The sequence below is a fragment of the Phyllostomus hastatus genome, unplaced genomic scaffold (assembly GCF_019186645.2).
Source record: "Phyllostomus hastatus isolate PE091 unplaced genomic scaffold, TTU_PhHast_1.1 phas_scaffold_39, whole genome shotgun sequence".
Lineage (NCBI taxonomy): Eukaryota > Metazoa > Chordata > Mammalia > Chiroptera > Phyllostomidae > Phyllostomus > Phyllostomus hastatus.
The window spans coordinates 12,252,809-12,279,412 of record NW_025334028.1 but is presented as its reverse complement, the minus strand read 5'-3'; the positions used below and the strand labels follow the sequence as shown (position 1 = coordinate 12,279,412).

Genomic DNA, 26,604 nt, shown 5'->3' with positions numbered 1-26,604 from the left:
AAATCTAGCCTTTCTCAATGTCTTATCAGATGATCAATAGAGATGAATTGATTTGCATGGTTCAAGTAGGAACATATTCAGGTTGTGCGAGTGTAGTTTTGGGTGCCAAATATTTTTAGGCTTTAGAATGAACAGCTTCCTGTGATCCAGTTTCCTTTTTCTTTAAAATAAGTAGCTCTGACACTAGGGTCTTACAAAAATTTTAGAAAGTACCTCCTCAGGAAGAAACAATCGTTTCCTTTCCAATTCCCCCTTCCCCAAATTTTGTAGATTCTGAGCCCCGTTTTCCCAGATTACTTTAACGTTTTTCCTATGGTATCATTCATTACTTATCCTCTTACTTATTCATTACTTATGCAGGAATCTGTGACACTTTGGTAAGAGGCTGGGTTGAATTTTACATTAGAGATCTTTGAAAAAATGTGCCTACCTTGTATCAAGCACTGTCATGGGGTATCTGCCATCATCAACAAAGACACACAAAAAAAAAAACAACAGGAAAAAGGCAAGACAAAAGAGCTAAGTTTTGCACTATGGGCCTTAGATCCTAAGAGATACTCAACAAATACTTACTGAATTGTGAATGACTGCATGAATTAGAAAATAGGTGAGGAAGTGTCTGTCAGACTAGAATAAAGAGCATTTTTCTCATTCCCTGACCATGTGGAATCACTGAATCAAACTGAGATTCATTTACAACATGGGGAATATTAGTACTTACCTTGTATGGTTACTACAAGGATTAAACAAGTTAAGTATGAAACACTCTACCTGAGGTGAGGCTACAGACTTGTAGTTAACTTTCTTATCTTAACCCTGCAGATGCTGCCACACTGAACTTGTGAAGCTAAATGAACAATTTTCAGTGATAACAAGGTACTTTCAAAGTCATTTGCAAATACCTTCCAGAAGTCTTCCACTGAAGAAAGAGTTTTAAAGCTAGTTTTCTCCGTTTTGGACACTGGGGTGTCTAGGAACAGTTGTGACATGATGCGAGTGTAGTAGTACACGCCGGAGCTCATCATCCCGTAGGTCACTGGAACACAGAGAGAGCCAGATAAACTCCGAGGGAACCTGCCCTCACTCCCGCATGCCTGGTGGATGGCAGCTAGCCACCTCCGGTGTCTCTCACCCTCGGCACCCTCCCTCTGTCATTTTTCTAAGCTATCTCCCTCTACTCCGTTCTACAGAAGAAATAAATTAACACTGACACATGTGAAAGAAAACTGGCTTACTACTGACTATTGACTTAAGATCAGGCACTGTCACTTGACATTTGGGAATTCTACCAGGCCTCTGTGCCTGCACTTCCCAGCACCTCCGACACCATACAGGCCCCAGCAGAGGCCACTGGAGCCCCTCGGCCTATAGCGGTGCATGTGCTGCTTCCTTCCCTACAACAACACTCAGGCTATTCCCTGTCTGTCAGTCCCCAGTCAGCTCTCCATTTTTCTTGCCCTGCTCGGGGCGGGCGGGTATCCTGAGTTGGATCTCTACAGACCACACTCACACTGGGTCCCTTGACAGCAGCGGGGGTGGGGCGGGGGGCTGAACAGGAGATGTGGGGGCATGAAGAGAGGGACACTGGGTTTGCTCCCTCCACCTCTACTCTCCATTCCCTCACCACCTGAGTGAAGTTTGGCAGGGGACTCTGTAACCCTGGCCACAGCTCTGTGGCCAGGTTTATTTTCTTGTATTTTCAATTATAAAACCCTTTATTTTCTTATATTTTCAATTCCGGTTTTGCTTTTGAAGTTCTCAACTGTATGCAATTTAATGGCTTCACTTAAAAGGCAGGTGAACCCACAATGAGATTGGTACAGAGTGCGGTGGAGGTGCAAGGGAAACCTGTCTGCCCACAGCCATGCTGGGTTCCTGCCATGCCATTCTCTCCCTTTTCCTCGAGCCTGGAGGTGGGAACCTTTCCTGAGTGTCTCATTCCCCCTTGTTGGTCTCCATAACCCCGCACACCTTTGTAAACAGTCTCTTCATTAAACTTTCTTTAATGACCACTTGATGTTTTCCATCTCTTTCCCTTCAGGATGCGGGTGGATGCAGACACATCTACTTACCATCTATCAAATTTTGTATGAAACCCTCTAAACTCAAGTTGTACCCCTGCCATGAAGACTTGCTGACTATCCCAGCCCATTCTGAATAGTCCTGGGGACAGGTAGCAAGATAACTTATAGGCTTAGTAAGTCACAGGTTAGAGTCTGAATCTTGACCACGCCTTTTACTTGCTATATGATCTGTACAAGTTACTGAAACTTTCTGAGCTTAAGTTTGCTCTTCTGTAAGTTAAGGATAATTAGCTATTCTATAGGATCTTTCTTTGGAGCTAAAAATAAAATTAGTAACTAAAAATTATCCAGTATAGAGGCATGTGATTAAATGCCCAACAATGGTGGTTCATCCTCCTTAGTCAGATTGCTATCACAGAGCTATTAAGAATGTCAGCACTTTAATGAGTACTATCTTATGCTGGGCTCTAACAGACTACAGGTATGATAGGCTACAAGTCCAAGTTGACAAAAAGCTTCCAGAGGAAACACTTTATACTTCTTTTGACCACAGTTCTCAACTTCCAGTAGGTGATTAATACTTAGCTGATTCTATAATTATCTCAGGATCATAAAATGCATTTTAAAATCTTGTTCTAAATGATTTGGTATTAAATGCTATTTAGTAAAAATCTCTCTCTCATATAATCCCCTTTCCCACATGAATATCAGAAAAAATTAAGGTTAAAAGAGAGAAGTAGAAAACAGTGATCTAAACACAAGTGTGCCTGAGCGCTTATCTCCAGCGGCTGATGGAACCGAGCACACACGCTCCCTGTGGCCTGTGTGCTGCGTCGGAGCGGAGGGACATTTCTCATTTTCTCCTTAGGCTTCCACACCTGTCAGCCTGTGACCCACTAACTAGGACAAGAATACCCCTCTTTAAGTGTTCTATGACCTGCCACCTTCCAAAAACTGCACGGGAGCAGAATGAAGGGTTAAGACATTCACTGTATTTACATTTATGGAACAAGAGGTTGGACATGAGAGATGAGTAGGGTGTGATCTCTGCTCTCCAGAAGAAGAGCTGGGGGAGTCCTGGACAGAGCACGCCTACCCCACCCCACACAGGGGTAGATGAGGCACTGTGTAGTCTACAGAGGCGTCCGGCGGGCCAGAAGTGGTCAGGAGAACAACGCTGACATGTATGAAAGGGTAGTAGTGAAGCCTCCCCAAGGCCAACTAAATAAATAAGTTTAAGGAATTTCGACAAATTATTTAAATTTTTGATTAAAAAATATGGTATAGTTATGTATGTATGTAAATTTTAGCCCATGTTTAGAAAAACATATCTCCTTTATTTTCTTATATTTTCAATTGTGGTTTTGCTTTTGAAATTCTCAGCTGTATGGAATTCAATGGCTTGACTTAAAAGGCAGGTGAACCCACAACCAGACTGGTATGGAGTGCAGTGGAGGTGCAAGAGTGCTGGCTGGGCTCCCCTGGGCTACAGCTGAAGTTCTGGAGGGACAGTTCAGCGGCCAGGTGGTTGCCCCTGAGAAAAGTGGGGTCTAAACCCAAAGATGGGCTCCCCAGACTATGGCACCAGAGCCAGAAAGGAGCCCAGATAATAGCTAGCTGTGGAAGGCAGCAGGGTTTCTATCTGTCAGGGAGAGATAATTAGAAACTCAGAGAGCCTCTTAAAGGGCCAATGCACAAAGTTTCACTTGCAGCAACTTACCTGGGGCTCTGGCAGAGGGAAGGCAGAGTAGACTAGAGACGCTTGAGGAGAATTTGGGGTTGGTGGCTCTGGGGAGAGAACTGAAGGAAAAGCCACCGGGATCCCTGTGCTGAGTCATTCCCCAAAGTGCAGAAGTCACCCTTCTCAAGCAGAGCACTCCTCTCCAAAAGGCATCAGCCTGAAGGGAAGCAGTAGTCCCACTGGCAGGAATTACTCTGCCCCATCCTGTGGAGCCTAAGCTGGGCTGCTGATTACAGCTTGAGGCTTTATCATTGATTAGTTTAACAACTACAGTGGATCTCATGCAGCTCTATGGGACTTCAGCTGACAGTCCCCAGGGCCCAGTGCCAATAACAGCAGATCTTGGTGAACAACCCCATTCGTTCTGCACACAAGGAAGCCCAGCAGAGAGAGCCACACACTGTGGATCACTGATATCTCCAAGCAGATTGACCAGAACCAGTCACAAGCAGTGTCTGACAAAGGACTACACCAGAATCTTTGCAGATCTACCTAATACATAGAGACACATACAAATACACAGCCAAAATGGGAAGACAAAGAAATAGGTCCAAAAATGAAAGAACATGGGAATTCTCCAGAAGAAGAGCTAGATAAAATGGAGGTAAGCAATTTATTAGATAGAGAGTTTAGAGCAATGATTGCAAGGATACTCAACAGCATGAAAAAAGACACAGAAACCATAAAAAAGGACCAGTCAGAAATAAAGAATGCAATATCTGAAGTAAATATCACACTGGAAAGAATAAACAGTAGGCTAAAAAAATGAGGAGAGCCTAAGAACATTTTTTCCAGTATTTCACATGATTTTATTACAAAATAAGCAACAAAACAATTTTAGAAAATTATTTATTTGCTATATACCAATTCAGAGATCACATAACATGAGAAGCATAACAGTTTCCATGCACTCAGCTCAGTGCTTACAGCGTGAGTGCATTTCACAGCTGCAACATACAGGCTCAAAACACAGAATCATGCCACACCTTCCTAAGCAATAGGGAAAGGGACCAAACAGTTCAAAGGGAGTAAGGGGAAAAGTGACCCTGATAACAAGATTTAATAAACCTGTCAATTTCTGACATGTTCAAAGCTTATACACAAAGCTGATTTGGGAAACTCCATTTCCAAAATATTTTTACCTACATATGCCTGTTTATCTGGTTCACAGTAAAAACAAACATCAAATCCCACTGCTCAACTACTGAACCTAATCTTTATTTATTGGGTCCTTTTAGCTTATGTCAGGGCAGTTATGCTCAGGAAGAGGAAAAAACCTTTTGCTTCAAGTGAACTACAAAGCTGGGCCTTAAACCTACTTTTTCTCATGGGAATCTTGCAGCATTTTGCCCAGAAACCGATGTGTAATTTCAACATTTTGACCTGAGGTCACTGTATTTAATGTATGTTCATGATGTCTCACAGTATGTGAAATGCCCACTTATGTTTACCAACCATCAACTGACTTGAGAGATCAAATCCTTAAGCTTTCCATAACAGTGGATGGTAAATAGTTGGAGCTTAAGAAACATTTTGGATAAAATGAAGCATAATAGTGCCTGCATCATGGGAATGCCAGAAGGAGAAGAGAGCAAGCAAAGGATTGAGAACGTATTTGAAGAAATAATGCCTGAAAACTTCCCTATTCTGATGAAGGAAAAAGTCACACAAGTTTAGAAAGCTCAGAGAGCCCTAAACGACATGGACCCAAATAGGTCTACAAGGAGACACATCATAATTAAAATGACAAAGAAAGAATCCTAAAAGCCACAATAGAAAAGTAGGTAGTTACATATAGGGGAGCACCAATTAGAGTGTCAACTGACTTCTCAACAAAACCTTTCAGGCCAGAAGGGAGAGGTGTGAAATATTCAAGGTGATGAAAAGCAAGGACCTACAACCACAGCTACTTTATTCACAAGGATATCATTTAAGATTCAACAAAGAAATAAGGAGCTTCCCAGACAAGAAAAAGCTAAAGGAGTTTGTTAACACCAAACCAGTACTGCAACAAATGTTAAAGGGCTTCCATTAAGAAGACGAAAACAAAGAGGAAGAAAAAAACAGAGGAAAACAGTCTAACAATAAAATAACACTACATGCATATCTATCAATAATCACCTTAAATGTAATGGCTTAAATGCTCCAACCAAAATATACGGGATACCTGAATGGATAAGAAAATAGGACCCATATACATGCTGCCTCCAAGATACTCACCTTAAATTGAAAGATGCACACAGACTAAAATAAAAGAACGGAAAAAGATATTTCATGCAAATGGAAAGGAAAAAAAAGCTAGGGTAGCACTACTTATATTTAACAAAATAGACGTTAAAACCAAGGATACAGAATGAGACAAAGAAGGTCACTACATAATGATAAAGGGAACAACCTAACAAGAGGATATAACCCTAGTAAACATTTATGCACCCAACATAAAAGCACAAAAATATGTGAAGCAAATCTTGATGGACATAAAGAGAGAGATAAATAGAAATACAGTCATAGTCAGAAATTTTAACACCCCATTGACTTCTATGGATAGATCTTCCAGATAGAAAATCAACAAGGAGATAGCAGTCTTAAATGACTCACTACATCAGACGGATTGAATTGATATCTTCACAGCATTTCATCCCAAAGCAGCAGAATATATGTACTTTTCAAGTGCACTTGGAATGTTTTGTAAAATAGACTACATGCTAAGACATAAAACAAGTCTCAATAAATTTAAGAAGACTGAAATCATATCAAGCATCTTCTTTGACCACAATGCTATAAACCTAGAATTCAATCATAAGAAGAATGCTGAAAAATACTCAAAGACATGGAAGCTAAAGAACATGTTATTAAACAATGAATGGGTCAACAATGAGATCAAAGAAGAAATTAAAAAAGACCTTGAAACAAATGAAAATAAGGACACAACAATCCCAAATCTGTGGGACACTGGGAAAGCAATCCTAAGAGGAAAATTCTTAGTATTACAGGTCTAAGTAAAAAAACAACACACACACACACAAAAAAAAAACAAGAAAAAGCTCATATAAACAATCTAACTTTATAATTAAAGGAACTTGAACAGGAACAACAAACAAAGCCAAAGTGAGTGGAAGTAATAATATTCAGAGCAGAAAGAAAAAAAAGTCTAAAAAAATACAAAAGGCCAATGAAAACAAGAGCTGGTTCTTTGAAAATATAAACAAGATTGATAAACCTTTAACCAGACTCATCAAGACAAGAAGGGAAAGGACGCAAATAAACAAAACCAGAAAAGAAAGAGGAGAAATGACAACTCATACCAAAGAAATACAAAGCATTATAAGAAAATATGAACAACGATATACGCCAACAAACTGGACAACCTGGATGAAATGCATAAATTCCTAGAAACATATCATCTTCTGAAAGTAATTCAGGAAGAATCATGGATTCTTAATAGACAGATTACATCTATTGAAATTGAAGCAGTAATCAAAAAACTACCAACAAACAAAAGCTTTGGAGTGGATGGCTTTACATTTAAATTTTACCAAATATTCCAAGAAGAACTAACACCTCTCCTTCTTAAACTATTTCATAACTCAAGGGGAAGAAAAGCTCCCAAACTCATTTTACAAGGCCATCATTATCCTAATTTGAAAACCAGATAAAGACACAATAAAAAAGTGAATTATAAGCCAATATTTCTGATGAACATAAATGCTAAAATCCTCAACCAAATATTAGCATACCAAATACAGCAATGCATCAAAAAGATCACACACCATGATCAAGTAGGATTTATTGTGGGAATGCAAGGCTGGTACAGCATTCACAAATCAGTAAGTGTGATTCATCACATAAACAAAATGAAGGATAGAAACCACATGATCACATCGACAGATGCAGAAAAAGCATTTGATAAGATCCAAAACCTATTTATGATAAAAACTCTCAGCAAAGTGGGAATAGAGGGAACACACCAAAACATAATAACGGTCATATATGACAAACCTACTTCCACCATCATACTCAACAGGCAAAAACTACAAGCATTCCCCTTAAGATCTGGAACAAGACAAGAATGTCCGTTTTCACCTTCCTTATTCAACATAGTACTGGAAGTTCTAGCCACAGGATTAGACAAGAAGAAAAAAAATAAATGGCATCCAAATTGAAGAAGAACAAGTAAAACTGTCATTATTTGCAGATGTCATGATACTGTACAAGAAGAACCCCAAACATTCTTCCAAGAAACTACTAGAACTGATTAATAAATTCAGCAAAGTACCAGAATACAAAATTAATATCCAGAGATCAGTTGCATTTTTATATGCCAAAAATGAACTGACAGGCAAATTAAGAAAACAATCCCATTCACAATTGCTACAAAAATAATAAAGTACCTAGGAATAGACCTAACAAGGATGCAAAATAACTGTACTCAGAAAATTATAAGACTGAAGAAAGAAACTGAAGAAGATACAAAAAAGTAGAAGCATACACTGTGTTCATGGATAGGAAGAATTAACATCATTAAAATGTCCACACTACCCAAAACAATCTATAGACTGAATGCAATTCCTATCAAGATTCCAATGATGTATTTCATAGAACTAGAACAAATATTTCAAAAGTTTATATGGTACCACAAAAGGCCCTCAAACAGCAATGGTGATCTTGAAAAAGAACAAAGTTGGAGGAATCATGCTACCTGATATCAAACTACTACAAGGTCACAGTAATCAAAACAGCCTAGTACTGGCATAAAAACAGACACATAGATCAATGAAACAGAATAGAAAGCCCAGAAATAAAGTCCCACCTTTATAGTCAATATTTGACAGAGGAAGCAAGCAAATACAACGGGCTAAAGGTAGTTTATTAAATAAATGGTGCTGGGAAAATTGGACAGATATATGCAGAAAAGTGAAACTAGACCACTTTCTTACATTACACAATATAATCAATTAAAAATCGATTAAAAACTTAAATATTAGATGTGAAACCATAAAAATACTACAAGAAAACATAGATAGCAAAATTTTGGACATTGTTAGTAGCAGTTTTTTATTGGCTATATCTCCCCAGGCAAGGGAAATAAAAGTATAAACAAATGGGACTGCATCAAACTAAAAAGTTTTTGTACAGCAAAGGGAATCATCAACAAAATAAAAAGACAACCCACAGAATGGCAGAACATATTTGCCAATATATCTGATAAGGAGTTAATATCCAAAGTTTATAAAGAACTTACAAAACTCAACACCAAAGAAAAACAAACAACACATTTAAAAAATGGGCAAAGCATCTGAATCGACACTTCTCCAAAGACGACATACAGATGGCCCATAGACATGTGAAAAGATGCTCAACCTTACTAATCATCAGAGAAATGCAAATTAAAACCACAATAAGATACCATCTCACATTTGTCAGAATGGCTCACCAATAAATAAACAAACAAGTGCTGGAGAGGATGTGAAGAAAGGGGAACCCTTTTGCACTATTGGTGGGGATGCAGATTGGTACAGCCACTGTGGAAAACAGTATGGAGATATCTCAAAAAACTAAAAATGGATTTGCCTTTTGACCCAGTTATCCCACTTCTGGGATCCCAAAACACTAATTAGAAGGAACATAAGCACCTTGGGTTCATTGTAGCATTATTTACAATTGCCAAGATATGAAAACAGCCCAAGTGTCCACTGATGAATGGATAAAACAACTATGGGACATTTATGCAATGGAATACTACTCAGCCATAACCAAAAAAAAAAAAGAAGAAGAAAATTTTACCCTTTTCAACAGTATGGTTGGACCTGGAGAACACTATGCTAAGTGAAATAAGCCAGTTAGTAAATGACAAATACCATTGATTTCACTCATATGTGGAATCTAATGAATAAACTGAACTAACAAGGAAAATGGGGACAGATGCATAGATGAAGAGCAGGATGACAGTGGGGTGGGGGATAGTAGGGGATGGAGGGTTTGAATAAAAAAAGACAAAGGACTCATAGACATGGACAACAGTGTGGTGATTGATGTGGTGTGGGGGCTATAAGGTGACTAGATGGTAATGGAAAAAATACAATAAAAATTAAATGAAAACACAAAGGGAGGTGACCAAGCTGCTTGGCTATATAGTGCCACCTGCTGGACATTCAGAAAAACAATGATATGTAGCTTTGAAGGGATCATTATTTGAGGATCAATCAGCAAACAATAATTCAGTTCCTTCCTTATGCCAGGCCCTGGACTGGTCTGTGGGATGTCTTTGAGTGGCATTTCCATACAATCTAGGTGTCAGCTGCATCATGAGTTCATCTAGGTTGTATGTAAAGGACCCTGTATTTGGAGTGAGAATGATTTTGATTTGAGTTTCCACTTTGCTTATCTTCAGTGTCTGCTTCTATGTTGTGGTGTCTTGGGATCTTGGACAACTACTTAATTTTCTGGACTTCAGTTTCATTATCTAGAAAATGGGAATAATAACATCTAGGGCTTTTGTGTAGTTCAACTGGAGAAATGTATGTAAAGACATTTTGCATATTATTAAATGTACTAGAAATATAAGACTGTCATATCATTTTTCCTTTCAGTCCCTGATGAAGAAAACCCTCTTGGAAGGTAGCATCCACTCTTTAAATAAACTAAATTGTGGAGGAAAAAACTATAGCATAAAATAGATAGATGAGGACTAGGAAGAAGAGAATATTTTAAAACATAAAGGACACATATATATGTATATCCTATGTGCATATATTTCTTCTGCTATTTAGTCCTTGTCTTAGTTACCAAGTTCCATTTTCCATAAAATAAACTAGGATAAAAAATATCATCACAGCATCACCAACTAATCAGCATACAAACTAACCAAAGCCATCTTAAAAACATGCTCTCATTTCAAAATAGCCAGTAGAAACTACATTATTCTGAATACTGCAAAAAATATATAAGCTCAAATACTAAAAACAAATAAAGGGATTTGTACTGAATGAACTCCAAATTCTTAGAATAAAAAGCAAGGAAAAATTTTCCATGTAACAAAAGAAAAAAAAGAAAAAGAATAGGAAAGCATAAAAAGAGGGAAACAGATGACAGAAATCTGACAATGCATGAAATGTGAAGAGGTTAAACTTACTAGATGACAAAGTGTTATTAACTGTGGATTAAAATAATAAAAATGCATCCTAGAATTTTTATGAGACACTCAAAATGAAGTGAAAAATAAAGAATGAGAAAATGTGTATTAGACATATATTAGGAATAAAATACTTTTCAAATTTGTCAAGAGGTATAATCATCTGACAAAGAAGATTATAAAGTCAATATTGAATTAAATAGACAAGTTATTTTATATTGATATGTTATACCATATACAATGATTTAACTATAATAAACTTACATATTGAATAACAACATCTAGATATATCAAGCAATAGTTTCTAATAACATAAGGAGAATTACCAAAACCACAATTGTGGCTGGAAACTTAAATTTATATTCTCTCAATATTAGAGAAAGTAAACAAAAATTATCCAGGGATATTAGGGGTTTTAATGGAAAATGTAATTTAATGTATATCCATCAAATGATATACTGTATCAAAAGGGATCATACATTCTTTTAAAAATATCCATGCAACATTTACAAAAGTTAGTAATATGCTAGGCTACCAAAGGGAACATCAGTAAATTCCTAAAGTTAAGATTCAACCAGACAGGTGTCCTTAAAGCAGGCAGGCATGTGAAGAAACAGAGACACAGGGAGAACGCCCTCTGACCACAGAGCTGGAGCGATGCGCTACAGGCCAAGGATGCGAAGGGTGCAGGCACACTCCTCCAAGCTACAGACAGACAAGGGAGCATTCCCCTGCAGGCCTCAGAGGGCATATGGCCCTGCAGGCACTTTGATTGTGGCCCTCTAGCCTCCAGAACTGTGAAAAAATACATTTCTGAGTTTTTAAAAAGATTTTATTTATTTCTTTTTAGAGAGAGGGGCAGGGAGGGAGAAAGAGAGGGAAACATCAGTGTGAGAGAGTAACATTGACTGGTTGCCTCTCATAGGCACCAAACTGGGGTCCATATCCGCAATCTAGGTATGTGCCCTGACAGGGGATTGAACCGGTGGCTTTTACTCTGTGGGATAATGGCCAACCAACTGAGCCATGCAGCTCAGGGCCATTTCTGCTGTTTTAAGCCACAAAAGTCAACAAACAAAAACATCCAAACCAAACCAAAAAGCTCTCAGAAAAACAAAAAAACAACCAGCCAATGTTTTTGAAACCACAAATACAGAATATTAATATAAAAAGAATAAGCGAACATATAGATGAAACCAAGCCATTTAGAAATTTAAAAAAATCTTCTCTTAATAACTCTTGGGCCAAAGATGAAATAAAAACTGTCAAACAGATACACATACACCAGCTATAAAGACAGTGGAGCCAAGGTATCTCGATCCCAGTATTTCAGATTCCAGGCCATCTACCAGGAAGTGACACCATCATCCTGAACAGGAAACCAAACTTCTTTCCTAGCTCTGTGTTGTACTGTACCAAATCCTCACAGGAACACCGTGGAGATAAAATTAGAACTGACATTGGAAGGGACTCTACCAATTAAAAATGTTATATATAAATGCAGAGCACTATACAAAAATCAAAGAACGATTAGACTTGAACTGTCTTAGTGGTCATACAAAGAAAAGTTCTGTTAGTGAATGAGCAGTACTAGTGAGTAAGAGAAAGAGAACTCTCGAAGTTGCCAACAGTGAGCACCCACATGTGCCGCATCTGAGATGTACCCAACAGGATCCCTTTCTCCCGGCCTGCGCTGAGGGAGACAGATGCATGAACTAGTGTGACGATCCAATGTGAAGAGCACAGAGACAGAAGTGGGCCCAGAACACAGCGCAGCTCAGAGGAGGGGCTGGCTGGTAAAGGTTGCCCCATGGATCTGGCTCTTGAGCTGATATTGAACGATGAGGAGGAATTAAACAGATCAACAGGAAAGCAACAGCTGAGGCCTTTTTCAGACCCACAGGTGGTGTGATGTGGTTAAGTACCAGATGATTGTAGGAAATGACAGCTCTGAAGAAGTAAAGGCTGTATAGTGAAATGCTAATCTATTATGCAAGGATTTTTAACTGTATCTTGAAGGTGAGGTGATTAGAGCACGTTAAATGCAAGAGTGACCAGGTTTAATCTGGTTTCAGACACAGCAGTCTGGAGCAGTGCCTGGGTGTGCCTGAAGTCTAGATATTGGGTCCCATTCAATCTGTGGTCCAATGGCACTGAAAGTCATACATCTTGTCAGTCCCCTACTTAAAACCCTGGTTTCCCCCTTACCAGTGCCTACCAAATCTGCAGGGTCTGGCCCCTGACCACCTTCCTATCCTCATCTTATGACACTCTCTTCAGCAATTGTCTTTACTTAGCTTCCAAAATGTTTTGAGCTCTTTCTTGCCCCAGATTCTTCATTCACGCAGTTCTCTCTTTACCTGACTGGCTCCACTCTTGCTTCAGGCTTCAGAGAAGCCTTCCCTGGATGGAAATCCTCTTCTCCAATTGTCTTCTTTCATATCACTTACAGCATTTAAGGATAGGGCCTAAATTTGTTTCTAATTAAATTACTGAACAGTCGAATGAACAGATAAATGAATATTCCAGGATAAGGATGATAAAGGTTTAAAATAGGAATAATAGCAATGCATGAAAGAAAAAGATCTGAGAGGCACTAAAGAGGAAGAATTAGATGGAATGATCAAATGAGAACAGTAAGGAAAGCATCTAGGATGATGCCCAGGTTTTGGGTGAGGCATTCATGGGGGTGATGTCAATCAACATTTACCCAGACAGAGAACATGAGGGAATCAAGTTTGGATGAGCCAGATGACGAGTTCAGGTTTAGGAAGATGTGATGCCTGGGAAGTATACCACTGGAGATGGCAGTAAAAGTTGGCACAAGGTGTGTAGTTCATGAGAGAGTCCAGAGGGACTTGGGAGTGAACATCATACAAATACCAGTGGAAGCAGTGGAAAGATAACTGTATAAATCTGTTTCAGGAAGAAGAACACTAAGAGACTGCAGAGAGCAAAGAGGAACACAGAAAACAGATGCCTAAGAGGGAAATTTCTAGAATGACAAATGCCATGGGACCAAATGCCAGACAAAGGCCGAAAAGAGCACATAAAATTTGGCAATTAAAAGGTCTCTCAGGCCTGGGCTGATGTGGCTCAGTGGATCCGGTGCCGGCCAGCAAACGGAAATGTCGCCAGTTCAATTCCCAATCAGGGCACGTGTCCCAGTTGGGGGCTGACAAGAGGGAACCGATGACTGTTTCTCTCCCTTCCCCTATCTCTAAAAATAGAAAAATAGAATCCAAACGAAAATATTTTTTAAAAAGGGGTCCCTCTGATATTTGATATTGCTGGCAAGATTTTAACTAGTAATTAAAAAGATAGCTTTTGAGCAATGGGAAAAGGAGTCACTAAGAGTCAGCAAGACTTTGCCAGGAGTAAACCCTGCCTGCTTATCCTCACTTCCTTTTTAACTCGGTCAGCAGCTGACAGATCACAGAAATGGTGTCATCATTCAGAGAGGCATTTGAAAAAGTCATATTATCCTGTTTCAGGATAGTAAGTCTTATTATCCTGAGCTTGATGATAATATAATTCAGTGAACTCCGCTCAAAGAGCTTTGACTAATGAACTGATGCTCTTGAACCAATCTTTTCTGATTTATTAATTTACCAGGATAAGATTGGGGAGATATCAACTGTGCTGATACCATGAAACTAATATATGAGATGAATGAATCTAGATCCAGGATAATTTCAATAAATTGGAATGATGAGAAAATCCTAATGAGATAAAATTTAACAGAGCTCAAAGGGAAGTCCTCCATTATGTTCAAGGAAAAGGTGCTCAAATACTAGCTGTAGGTCACAGTACTTTACTGTTTTGGGTGAAGAGACTAAAGAATCACACGAATCATACGAAGACTCGGGCGATGGAAGGGTGCACAGACCACAGTGTAGTGTCTGGATGAGGATGCTCATGGCCCCACTTCTCCACTCTTCCTTGTGAGACTCCTGCAACGCTTTCAAAGGGACTCTGATAAACAGAACATGTACTGGAGGGCGTTTCTATCATGGAGGTCACTCAAAAGCATGTCTCCACTCACATGATCAAAAGTTAAAGGAACTGGGAAGGTTTAACGTTGAGAAGACAGGGAGACATGAAGTCCATCTGCAAACTTCTGATGGGCTAAATTGGAGAGGAGACATGGAAGATACTGGGTATGTGTGGGCTTGGAGAATGGAACTCTCCAAGAGAGAAAGTTAGATGGGAGTAGACTTTGGCTTCATATAAGGATGAACTGTCTCACATAGCTGTAGAACAATGTAACGGACAATTTAAGGAAGTCTCTCAACCCAGAACTCTTGCTCAATCAGAAGCAGGATGACTGACCACTTGACAGGGAAGCTGCAGGGGGAATGTCAGCATTCATTCAGTAGAGGGTTGATCACATGACCTCCAAGATCCCTTTTGAACCAGAAATTCTACAATATTCTAAGAATAAAACTTTGCTATGTAAAATACGTAGCTACTGATATAAGAAAAAATGTGAGTAGTGTGAAAAAGAACAAAAAGCATAAACATTCTAAAATAAATAAGAAAAAAAATTAGGTACATGACTTAAGGTATGCTTCCCAAAACTCTAGCTATTCAGTTTATTTATCTGGCCTACTTCCAAAACTTGTCAGTGCATCTGAAAACCCTCTTCCCAGGGCCACGTATGGAAGGTTCTGATTTAGTGCATCTGGGCAAACTGTAATTTTTTTAAAAATGCTCTTAGTGATTCTGATACTCAGGCAGTTTTAGGACCACTAAAATTCTGGATTTACTTATAGGGCACTTATATTTTGCAAAAGGAATATGTATGTATGTATGTATGTATGTGTCTGTATGTATGTATTTATGTATTAAAAATGTAATAATAAGTCTAATCAACTTGCTAATATTTGGGGCTACTGTTATTTAATATTTAAGCACCATTTTTACGCAGGGAGCAAACTCATCTTTAGTATTCAAAGCTCTAACAGCTTACAATATAAAAGTTAAAAATATCACATCTCTTGCTTTATAACTTTCAATGTAATGAACAAATCATCTCTAGCTTTTTAGCATTTCTGTCAGATAAAATGTTTTAAAAAGTAAGGAGATACTCCTTTCTAAATAAATAACAAGAAATTTCAGAAAGTTAGTAGAAAAAAACTAAGAAAATGGATTTTGTTCATATACACATACTTTTTAGCTTAAATAACTTATTTTTCACCTGAAAGTCCTACTTGGATTGACAATGTCCCAGAAAAACATAAAAAGAAGACACACCCTTCTAAAGTTCATTAAGAGCTTACTAGTGTTACTAGAAACCAGTGTGGGGACATTAAATAAATCAATATTCAATTTCTTAAAATTACAAATATTGAAACTTTGATGTTCTTTACTCTTTTGTGTTCAACTTACAAATCTTGTTATTCTTTTTATAAATCTAGTAAATAAAAATTATTTTAAGGAAGCTTTTAGTCTTAGTCAATTAAATTCAAGGCGGTCATTCATTCTTATTTAATCTAATAAGAATGGCATTATTAAAGTACTGATTAAATTTTGATTCTCTCCTTTTGCAAAGAGGGAGCCTCTTTCTAAGAGTGGTGTGAATTTTTAAGAATGAACTCCTTTTCCAGAGGAGGAGAATAAGAGGTCCTGGTGGTTGAAAATCTGTCCCGTCTGTTCCCATGAAGGGTTTAGAAGGGACAGGACAGAGCTCCGGCATTCAAAGCCTTGTAAACTTAAAGGATAAATCCACTGCCTGCGACTTTTTGGACTTTGAAGCAAATGGTTTCTAAGATTTGTTTCTGTCTAAAGCTTCTCTCACTTCCCCTCCCAGAGGATGCAGGGACTTACTGAAAGAAGCGAGAAAAAAAGGAAGAAATCAGTCTGCAGTCGGTTTCCTGTAGAGTAAAAATCTGGCGATTGTTGGAAAATAAAGGCATTCATACAACACACTACATCCAAAAGAAAGGGACTCTGTATATCCATAAAAGCAATACTAGGCTGATGTTATTTGCATTTTCTGCAAGTTACATTTATAAAGTCATTTTGCTTAAAATAATTCTTATGTAGAATTTACATTAATTGATATAATAGTGACACTGTAATTATTGTTAAGAAATCAAATGCTACAATCCTTTAGTTTCTTGGTGTCTGACAGGTTGCCACACGCATCTCAGAGTGAAAATGGTCACAAGTGACAATGAACTGGCCAATCAGATAATGCTGAATTTTAATTAGCGTTTACCAAAGAGCACTTTACCAAATTCTAAATTGGAACTGAAAGCAGACAACTTCTAAATTAACCCTTGTGGTGCACATATAATTCTTTTTCATTATGATTTTGACAGGTCAAATATTTCCAAAACTTTTTTTTAGTGGAAGGAAATGCTCTACTTACAGATGCACAAGACTATGAGAAAAAGGAGGTATGTGGCCAGTTCCCGTAAAACACTCTTCAGGTACTTCTCTCGGTTAGTGTTGCTTTCCTCCATGAGTCTTGTTCCCCAGAGACCTTTAAAATAATAATAAAAGAAAACTTTATGAATGGCAAAGGAAAACATAAAGAGTATACCCTTTAAGGGAGATTCTCTGTTATTATTGTTATTGTTATTATTATTATTTTAGCATGCTCTGAGTGTAACGTGGAAATTCTTTTAGTAGGAGTCTTTAGTAAAAATTTAGAAAGGTAACAGGAAATGAGGGTAGTCTAAAAGAGAGAGATTGTGCATATACATGAGTTCCTTCTATAGGAGGGAGGACACAACCTGGTAAGTATCCTGTTACAAAACCTAGTACATGATAAAACTACATCGCAAATGGTATCTTTTAGGTCACCCCTGAGGAAAAGAAGTCCTGGTTGGAGCATCATTTTCCTATGGAAATATTTACCAAGTTTCTAACACACTGGCTGAAAATCTCTGTATCCATGTCTGTTCTTTAAGAAACTGTAGCAACTGACTACCCTAAACATGCTTAACAGGTTTTTAAAGTGCCGATTAACATACAATCTTTAAATTAAACATAATAACTTTGCCGACTTTTGTCTTTGGAGAGAGTAAAGTCAGCAACCATGTTCTATATTTTCACAGATGGAAAAAGTATTGGGCTGGTTGAGCAAAGATGACATAACCCTCCTTGAGACTGCTGGACAGAGTTACCGCAGTTTTGGACTGGCAGACAGACATGGTGGCCGTCCAAACCCCTACTAATGAACAGTGTGGTAAAGTCACAATGCTGGTTACTTGGAAGAGACTTAATGTTTTCCAAAAAAGACACACTTCTCCATCTTTTCAGTTAGATTAGGTTGCCCATTAATGGAAGCCAACCTGCTCCCTGGTTGCCTCACGCTTTTATTCCACAGACATTAACCCCTTCAATCACTGAAACTCACAGAGCAACTGAAGTCACAATCAAGCTACACAGAGAACCGGGAAAAAACGGTACATGGTCTTCCACTTCTTGAAAATGCCTTCATCACTAGTGTTCATGTATTCTTATGGCTTATAATAACAAATTAGTTCTACTCCTAAATTTGAGTCTTTCATTTCCTTTTGTTTTTTTCTTCCAAATTTCCTTTAGGAAAATCAGCATCTGGATTCAAAGACACCGTGTTACACATCGTAGGTTTCACCACACTGAAAGTGGAGCATAACTTATGACCAGGTTTGCTTCTGCCAAGATCTGGTAGTTGTCAAGGAATTACTCACTCAGAAGAAATGCAGCAAGCAGAATGTTTGTTCGCTGAAACTATCATATTAAAGAATTATTACAAATTTATATGACATGGAAAATTACAACTCAGAATAACAGAGAGGCAGCCAAATGTTAGGCTCAGTAGCCCTGGACACAACCACACCATTTCTTTGGGTACATTTCTTTTGGAGGCCAGGCCTAAAATATGCATGTAAGAAACTGTTATTCTCTTTTCCATCAGGACAGATTTTTGCCTTGCCTCACTGGGTCAGTGATTTCATTCTTTCCTGTGGTTTATAAACAATATAAACTAAGTCATGGTTCCTAATATTTACAAGTAGTACTGCTTGACCTATAAATAGAAAAACCAAACTCCTTTCAATTTGTATTCAAGCTAAACTGATAATGGTCTATGGCAATTAAATTCTAGCCCTTGAATGAGACGTTTCAAATGATAAGAAATAAATCCCTTTATTTACACTTTTATTTTACTTTTTAAAATATGTTTGAATTTTAGAGATAGAGGAAGGGAAAGAGAGAAACATCAATGTGAAAAACAATGACTGGTTGCCTCCCATACACTCCTCGACCGGAAATTGAACCCACAACCTCAGTATGTGCACTGACCAGGAATTGAACTCCGAACCTTTTGGTGTACAGGATGAAGCTCCAACCAATTGAGCCACACTGGCCAGGGCTATTTATACTTTTACATAATATACTTTCATGCATTTACTTTTCTAAATTACTCTATTTACCTCCTCAAATACTTATTGCTTTAAAAGTTTCATCTAATTTCCTTACTGGGTGTGTAGGTTGAGTCTGGGTACAGGGACCTCTTTAGAAAAGGAGTAGAAAAACTAGTTGTCCTGTTGCCACCTACTTCCCGTGTTTACAGAGCTAATAGAATAAGAATGGTTAAGGATGGAGTTCCAAATTGGCATCATTCTTCAAAATCAACTGTTGTCTTTTCCCACAATCGCCCCAGTTGTGGAGGGAGTACCTTCTGGGCACTCTATGTACTCACGTTCAGTACGTAAGGGGTCTTCAGCTGTTACAGAGAACGTGCTATTCAGGGGATACTGAGCAATATCCCGCTTCCTTCTTCTTCACCAGGGTGCTTGGTTATTGCCAGAGCCCAAAGTTGGACCATGTCATCAAGGGTGCATATTCTCTTGTGCAGTGTTACTTGTGAGTATCAATGTAGAGGAACTCGGAGATGGATAATCCAAAGCACAAAAGACGTCCCAAATAAATAAGTGACTTTGAAAAAATGCTGCCATCTTTGCAACTATTTTATCCAAATGCTTCCAAAATCTTTTTACTTTGTAATACATAAAATACCAGAGAGAATGATACAGTGAAGTCCTATGAATCTCTCACCCAGCTTCAACAACTGTGAACTCAGTGCCAACCTCAACTCACCCATTCCTCCCTCCCATTATTTTGAAACTAATCGCAGCTATCGCATCATTTATCTGTAAATATCTCAGCTCCATGGTAAAAAAAAATTCGGTGTGGATCTTTTGCCTCAGATTAACCCTGTCCTATGTGAAACACACTAAACCCTTATGTCTTTATTGATCATGACAAAGGACAATGTAGGGACTTGGAGTCAGAGCTGAGTTCAAATGAAGGCTCAGCCACGTGTGGGCTAAGACCTCCCCTAATGCCATAAGCCTCCAACTCCTCATCTGAAAATGGGAGAGGGGTGCCTCTTGGAGGGTTGCTCTGGGAATGAGAACTATGTGTAAAGCCTGGAGAGGGGCTGGAAGAGGCCTGTCTATGCTTTAGAAGTAGGTCTATCTATAAGATGTCCCACTTCTGATGCCTAGATGTCAGAATAGTGTAAAGACCCAAATTTGTATGGACTTTGAGTTCATTCTGAATAGCCCGACTAAATGCTCACTGCATTTATATCATAGGAGAATCCTGTTTCTGTGCTCAAACACATATGGGCCTTGTTTAGACAAATATAATCCTCCTTAATATTCATTTGAACTGCAGGGTCACTGTCAGAGAGAGCTGTGACTTTTTTTATTACTCTCGGTCCATTTCCTAAAGAATAGTCACTGCATGACATGGCTCCTGAATCTCGAATCCTAGTCAGCCCTCTCCCGAGGTGCAGGCAAATATATACATGCCTGTGCCCCACCAGTTCCGACCTGCACGTTCCACAGACAACGCACACTCACGTATCCCTCCTGAGATTTGTCTTTTTCTTCCTTTTTCTAGAAACCTACTTTCCCCGTTTGGGTAGTGGTGCCAAGTCAGGAATGTGGGTTTCTTCCTAAAACAGGCTCTTTTCCTAACCCTTGTAGGGAGCTGGACTGTAACTCTGGTGGCGTCTCTCTCTGTTTAATTTAAAACATCCTTTCTCCCCAGCTCACATGGCCTTGTTGCCCCTAGTGTCACCCTCTCCATCAGGCCTCTCCTCACCTATGTTCCCAGCAACCAGAGCCATCTACCTTACCCCATTCTCTGCATCCTTGCTAGAATCATCTTCAGACTGAGATGCGATCGAATCAGCCCCCTGCCTGAAGCCCCCACTGGCTTTAGCTGTCTACAAGAAAAAGTATCAAAGAGCTACAGGCTCACTTGGTCTTACTTCCACTATTTCCCCCTCATCCACCCTCACCGCATCCCAACCTCCATCCTTCAGAACACAAATCAAGTTTGGACTCCTCTGGCCTCACTTCTTTGAGTCCCTCCCATACATGAGAATCTGGCATTGTAATTATTTAATTACATCTCTGTTTTTTCTACTAAACTCAAAACTCCTTGGGAGTTGGGATATTGTATGATTCATCTCTATATCCTTAGTACTAAGCACAAAAGAGACTCTCCATAAATGTTTGTTGACTGAACAAATTTTGCTAGTAGCATAACCTTATCACAGAGTAGCAACCCTACCTCAAAAAAAATCCCCACGGCAATAAAAATACAACATCTCATTGTTCAAAATTTGTGCAAATAAAAGGCAGAAAGGAAGAAGTGACGAAATGAGCTTTGGATTAAAACGAAGGAATAGCCAAAAGGTGAAAACAGCCTAACTGTTCATCAACTGATGAATGGATAAACAGAATGTGGTACATACAATGGAATATTACTCAGACACCAAAAGGAATGAAGTTTGGATACATGCTACAACATGGATAAACTGTCAAAGCATGAACTAAGCCAGACACAAAAGGACAACTACTGTATGATACCGATAATACTTGAGGTGCCTAGAATAGGGAAATTTACAGAGACAGAAAGTAGAATAGAGATTATAAGGGCAGGGAGGAGAGGGATGAGGAGCTGGGGCTTAACGGTAGAGTTTCTGTTTGGGATGATGAAAAAGTTCTAGAAATGGGCAATGATGAGACAACAGAGTGGATGGAAAAGAGGTTTCTGTTTGTTTTAACAGCTTAGCCTACCCTGACTAATACGGCTAGTACTTGATGATTTCTCCGGACAACAAAACAAAACCATATATGTCTAAAGTAACAAACAGAAAATGACTTTAATAAGTTAGCACACAAATTCATATACAAAACATATTCAATTCCAGAAATTCAGAAAATATTAATAACTCATGTAGAGTGTCAAATTGTATCTTTGCACTAAAAAGAGTTTGTTAAGACAAAAGTAAACTTCTGTTTACTTTTTTAAAGGTGTGTTGGGGGTACCTTTAAGTTGGGGCAGTCTTTAAATTTTTCAGCCATCCTTCATTTATTTTGGTCTGGGCCTTGATCACCTTCTCCCTGGCAGCCTCCTGCCTGATCCTCTTGCCCCTCTCTGCAAGTGTTCCTACCCAGCACACTGCCTGACTCACACTCCCTTTCAGCAAGTTCTGCTCTGCTCAAAAAGTTTCAACCACTTTGGGATACTAAGAGATACATTCTTAACCCCTTGGTTAGACACAATGCTTCCCAGAGCCAGGCCTCAAACATTTCTTCTTTACTATCTTACTTCAGTTAAAAAGATAGATCTAGCCACAGTTCAAGGAGCAAAAAGGGCTATTTGTTGTCTTTCTTAGGTTCCTGTCATTAAACAACACAAGAGTATGTTGAAGCTAAAAGGGACCTGAGAGGTTCCTCTCCCATTTTATAAATGAGTGCCTGAGGCGAGGCCCAGGAAGTGTGAATGTTGTATAAAGCCACAAAGGCAGGAGACCTCCAGGGAAGTCCCTGAGCAGCCAATCTGGAGTAATCTCTCCTACCTTTGGAAGCTGGAAGCTACTTTCTGTTCTTATCCTGGAGCACTACTTACAAAATGCTTGTAAGATTTCTGTCATTGGTATCCCAAGAGGGGAAAAAAATCACAACTCATTCACCGTTATTTATTTTACTTTTCTGGGTTTGTCTAGTTAAAAGGATCATGATTTACTATTACATATTAACTTCAAAGAAACTTCTCTCTCACTTCAAGGAATATTTTTTTAAAAGCACATTTAAAACAATGCAAAATATTACACTTGACCCTTGAACAACATGGGTTTGAACAGAGCAGGTTCCCTTACACGAGGATTGTTTTCAGTTGACCCATCCAATTCAAAGCCTACTTGTTCAACTGGCTGCTCTGAGCAGGGCACTAGCTCGTGGAGGGCTGACTGTAGCCATAAGGGAAGGGCAGTACCCCCCACCTCCTGGTTGTCCAAGGGCAACTGTTTATAATCTGGGGTTTAAACCTTAAAAAGTAAGTCTTTTGGTAATCTACTCACACAGGTTATTCAAAAAGGATCTTTTGTTCCCCATCATGTTCTGAATCAAATTAACTAACATAAGCACTAATGTAAAACAAGTAGCAAAATGTCCACTTTTTAGAATTTATGATTTAATATGTAAAGTACATGGGTGAGACTTGTTATACATTTTACATGCCTCATCTCATTTAATTCTTCAAAGTCAAGAACTAAATATTATGAATTAAAAAATGCAAAAATTGGGGCTCAAAGAGGTTAAGTAATTTGCTCAAGGTCACACAGCCAATGTGCTGTAGGACGGGTCTACATGCAGCCTGACTTGGTCTTAATCACATTGCTGTAAAAACACCTGGGGTGTGTGTGTGTGTGTGTGTGTGTGTGTGTGTGTGTGTGCGCGCGCGCGCGCGCTAAATGTTCAAAACCGACAGAAAGATTAGAGAAGGGGAGGGAAATTTTCAAAAGAATTGAGAATGGAAACTCTTAAAAGTGGAGACTAAAATAATTCGGGTGGTAAAACCAAATGCAACTCTTTCTTTCCTAAGGATGTCTCTGACAAAGCTTTGCAAAATAAGATTCCCATCTGCTCTTGGAAAATCTGTATCCTCTTAACAGACACTGGCATGTTTGAAAAACCCTTCCCTGTCTTTGGGGGAGCTGGGCTCACTAAACTAACACATTTACACACAGCTGGTATCTGGTGACTTCAATGCTTTGTTGGAATTTCAAAGAACATTAGTTATTCAAAAGCATACTTATAAATTTTGAAAAACAATGTAACTTTTTTTGCAACTGTTTTAGAAAAATGCCTAGAATTAGAAATGTCCAAATAATAACTGTTTTCAAAGATATAATTTTATTCTATTCGCGGTGTTCTCAACAGCACCCTCTCCCAGAAACAACCACACACATCAAAACATCAATGACAACCCAGTGACACTGCTCCCACAATTTGGGTCACACCCTACTGTTACTCTTTCGAGAACTGGATGAGGGGCAATGAGAGATCAAGACCTGCGGAAGATCATGGGTGCTAATACAGAATTTTCGTTTTAATATAGTGAAATTAGCAAGTATACAGTGTAACCACCATTAGTTGTACTATTCATTTTCCCCTACTTAAAAAAAAAAACAAAACAACCACCCCAGATGAAGCCTTTCACTTTAATAAGACTTTCACTTATTTCCAGAAGTAAACAATATGCTAGCATTTCTTCTAGAGAAGGACGTACCCAATAAATTTGCACCGACAAGCGCGCAGCGGAATTCGGCTCTGGGTACCGGAAATAGAGCAGAATTAGCAGAGCTGGGGAATGCGCTTCCAAGGCAGGCGGGGACGCAATGGGGATGCGAGGTGGATCCCCGAAAATCAAACCGCAGCGGCGATGGCTCGGCCGGAGCCCGTGGTTCAGGTTCGAGCATCAGCCGCTGCGGATCGCGCTCTTACCTCGCAGCCCGCGAACCAGCCTCTCAGCCCAGGCCACTCGGGGCAGCTGACCGTCCAGGGGGAGGTGGCGATGCAGCGGGTCCCCACCGCCGGCCGGGCTGGGGCTCGGCGGGCTCTGGTCCTCTCGCCGGCGTCGCCTCCCGCTCGGGTGGCCGGCGCCGTGATAGCCCCCCAACCCCCGGCCCCGGGCGCCCGCGGAGCTCACAGCCGAGGAGGCGGCCGACCTCCGGCTGCCCGGGCGCCACTCCACGTCCATCTCCACCACCATTCCCCCTTCTTCCCCTTCCACCTCCTCTTCCTCCTCCTCTTCCTCGGCCTCGAAGCCCGGGTTGTCACGGCTCCACGCCTGCCGCGAGCAGGACGAGAGAGGAGGAGACGGGGAAGCGGAGGCTCCGGCCGGGGGGTCCCGCGCGGCCGCCTGCCGGATGCGCTCCATCTCGATCTCCAGGCCCCTCTGCTCGCGGAGGCCACCCGGGGCCGCACCGCCGGCCGTCGGCCGGCCTGGGCCCGCCGCTCGGGGCGCCGGCGGCTGCTTCGCGTCCCCGGGCAGCTGCGGCTGCACGCGGCTCGAGTTCACCATCGCGGTCACTGGCGCCCCGCGCGCCTTTGCCCCGAGCACCGCTCGGCGCTGCCCGCCGCAGGAGCCATGTTCTTTTCTTCCCGGGGCCCCGCCGCCTGCTGCTCCCCGCCCCCGACCTCCCCGCAGTCCCGCGTCCTTCGCCAGCCCCCTCGGCCCGCCTCCCCCTCGCCCCGCTAGGCCCAGCCGCCGGGGCGCGCTGCGGGGGGAGGCGGGAGGGAGCCGCCCCCGCCGCAGGCCAGGCGCGTCGGGCCAGCGGCGCCCGGGCCCGCGTTCCGAACGGAGCTGGAGTTCAGCGCGCGCGCCCACATTCCATTCGGGTGAAAGGGTTCGGGCGGGGACGGAGTCGCTGACCCGTCCACTCGCCCGCCGGCCCGCCTTTGGGAAAAGGGCACTTAGAGCAGTCACAGTCTGCGCGACCCCGAGATCTTGTTTGGGTCCCCGTTAACTGCCAGTCACTTCTGCCTTGATTTACCCAAGTGTGTGTGTGTGTGTGTGTGTGTGTGTGTGTGTGTGTGTGTGTGTGTGTGTGTGTGTGTAGAGAGAGAGAGAGAAAAGGAAGAGAGAGAGAGAAGGAGAGGGAGAGAGAGGAGAGGGAGAGAGAGAGAGAGAGAAGGGAATTTTGTGGGATGGTGTGAACTAGTGAAATTCACCCTCAGCTGGGGTACGAAAGCTTTTCTTCCTTTGAAAACTACCAACTACCAACGTTAACTTTCTTGGCTTCTGACGGCCCTCCTCTCCCGTCTTTTGTTGCATTTTGGGTTGTTTCTTCAGTCTTTGGTTAACCTTGTGGGACCCCGTGGATTCTGCCTTGGGACTCTCAGATCGCTGGCGTTCCCAGATTGAGCTCTTCCCCCTCCCTCTCCCCGACACCCCTGCAGGGGCCTGCGCTGGCACCTAAGTAACAGAATCTCGTATCAGGCCTCAGGTCCAGAACTTTATTATCACTCCACTGAGCACATCCAATTTTATGCTCTGCAGTTATCTGAAACTTAACTTGCCCCAAACTAGTTATACTTTCCCCTGCTCTATTAAGCCTGCTCCACTTCCTGTATCCCCAGTTGAGATCTGAGGCATTGAGGTCCTCCTCACTTTCCAAGTTACACTTCATGAGAATCTCTTCTCGTCTCATCCTACACCTCCTCTTCCCCAAATCTTATTACTTATGCCCCACAAATGTCTCTCTGGTAGGACCTCTGTTTTCTCATTCTCCTTGTTACTGATTTAGTCCAAGGCCCTTATCTCATGTCTTGTTTTGTTCCACACTGAAACAACATGTGTGTCCATTCCACCTCCATTCTCCACTTCCTGGGCTCCACTGTTTC

The 26,604-nt window shown here is 40.6% G+C and overlaps 1 protein-coding gene across 1 annotated transcript in view; it reads right to left on the bottom strand.

The window, feature by feature from the left end:
- The window catches only part of PKD2 (polycystin 2, transient receptor potential cation channel), a 68,039-nt gene extending 42,627 nt beyond the window's left edge, over positions 1 to 25,412 (bottom strand). Inside the window, exons 1-3 of the mRNA XM_045820154.1 lie at positions 24,703 to 25,412; positions 17,274 to 17,387; positions 903 to 1,036 (exon numbers count right to left, since the gene is read on the bottom strand). Coding sequence (XP_045676110.1) covers positions 903 to 1,036; positions 17,274 to 17,387; positions 24,703 to 25,282 — 828 coding nt within the window. The 5' untranslated portion in view covers positions 25,283 to 25,412. The remainder of the gene's footprint in view (positions 1 to 902; positions 1,037 to 17,273; positions 17,388 to 24,702) is intronic.
- Positions 25,413 to 26,604: the final 1,192 nt, after the last annotated feature.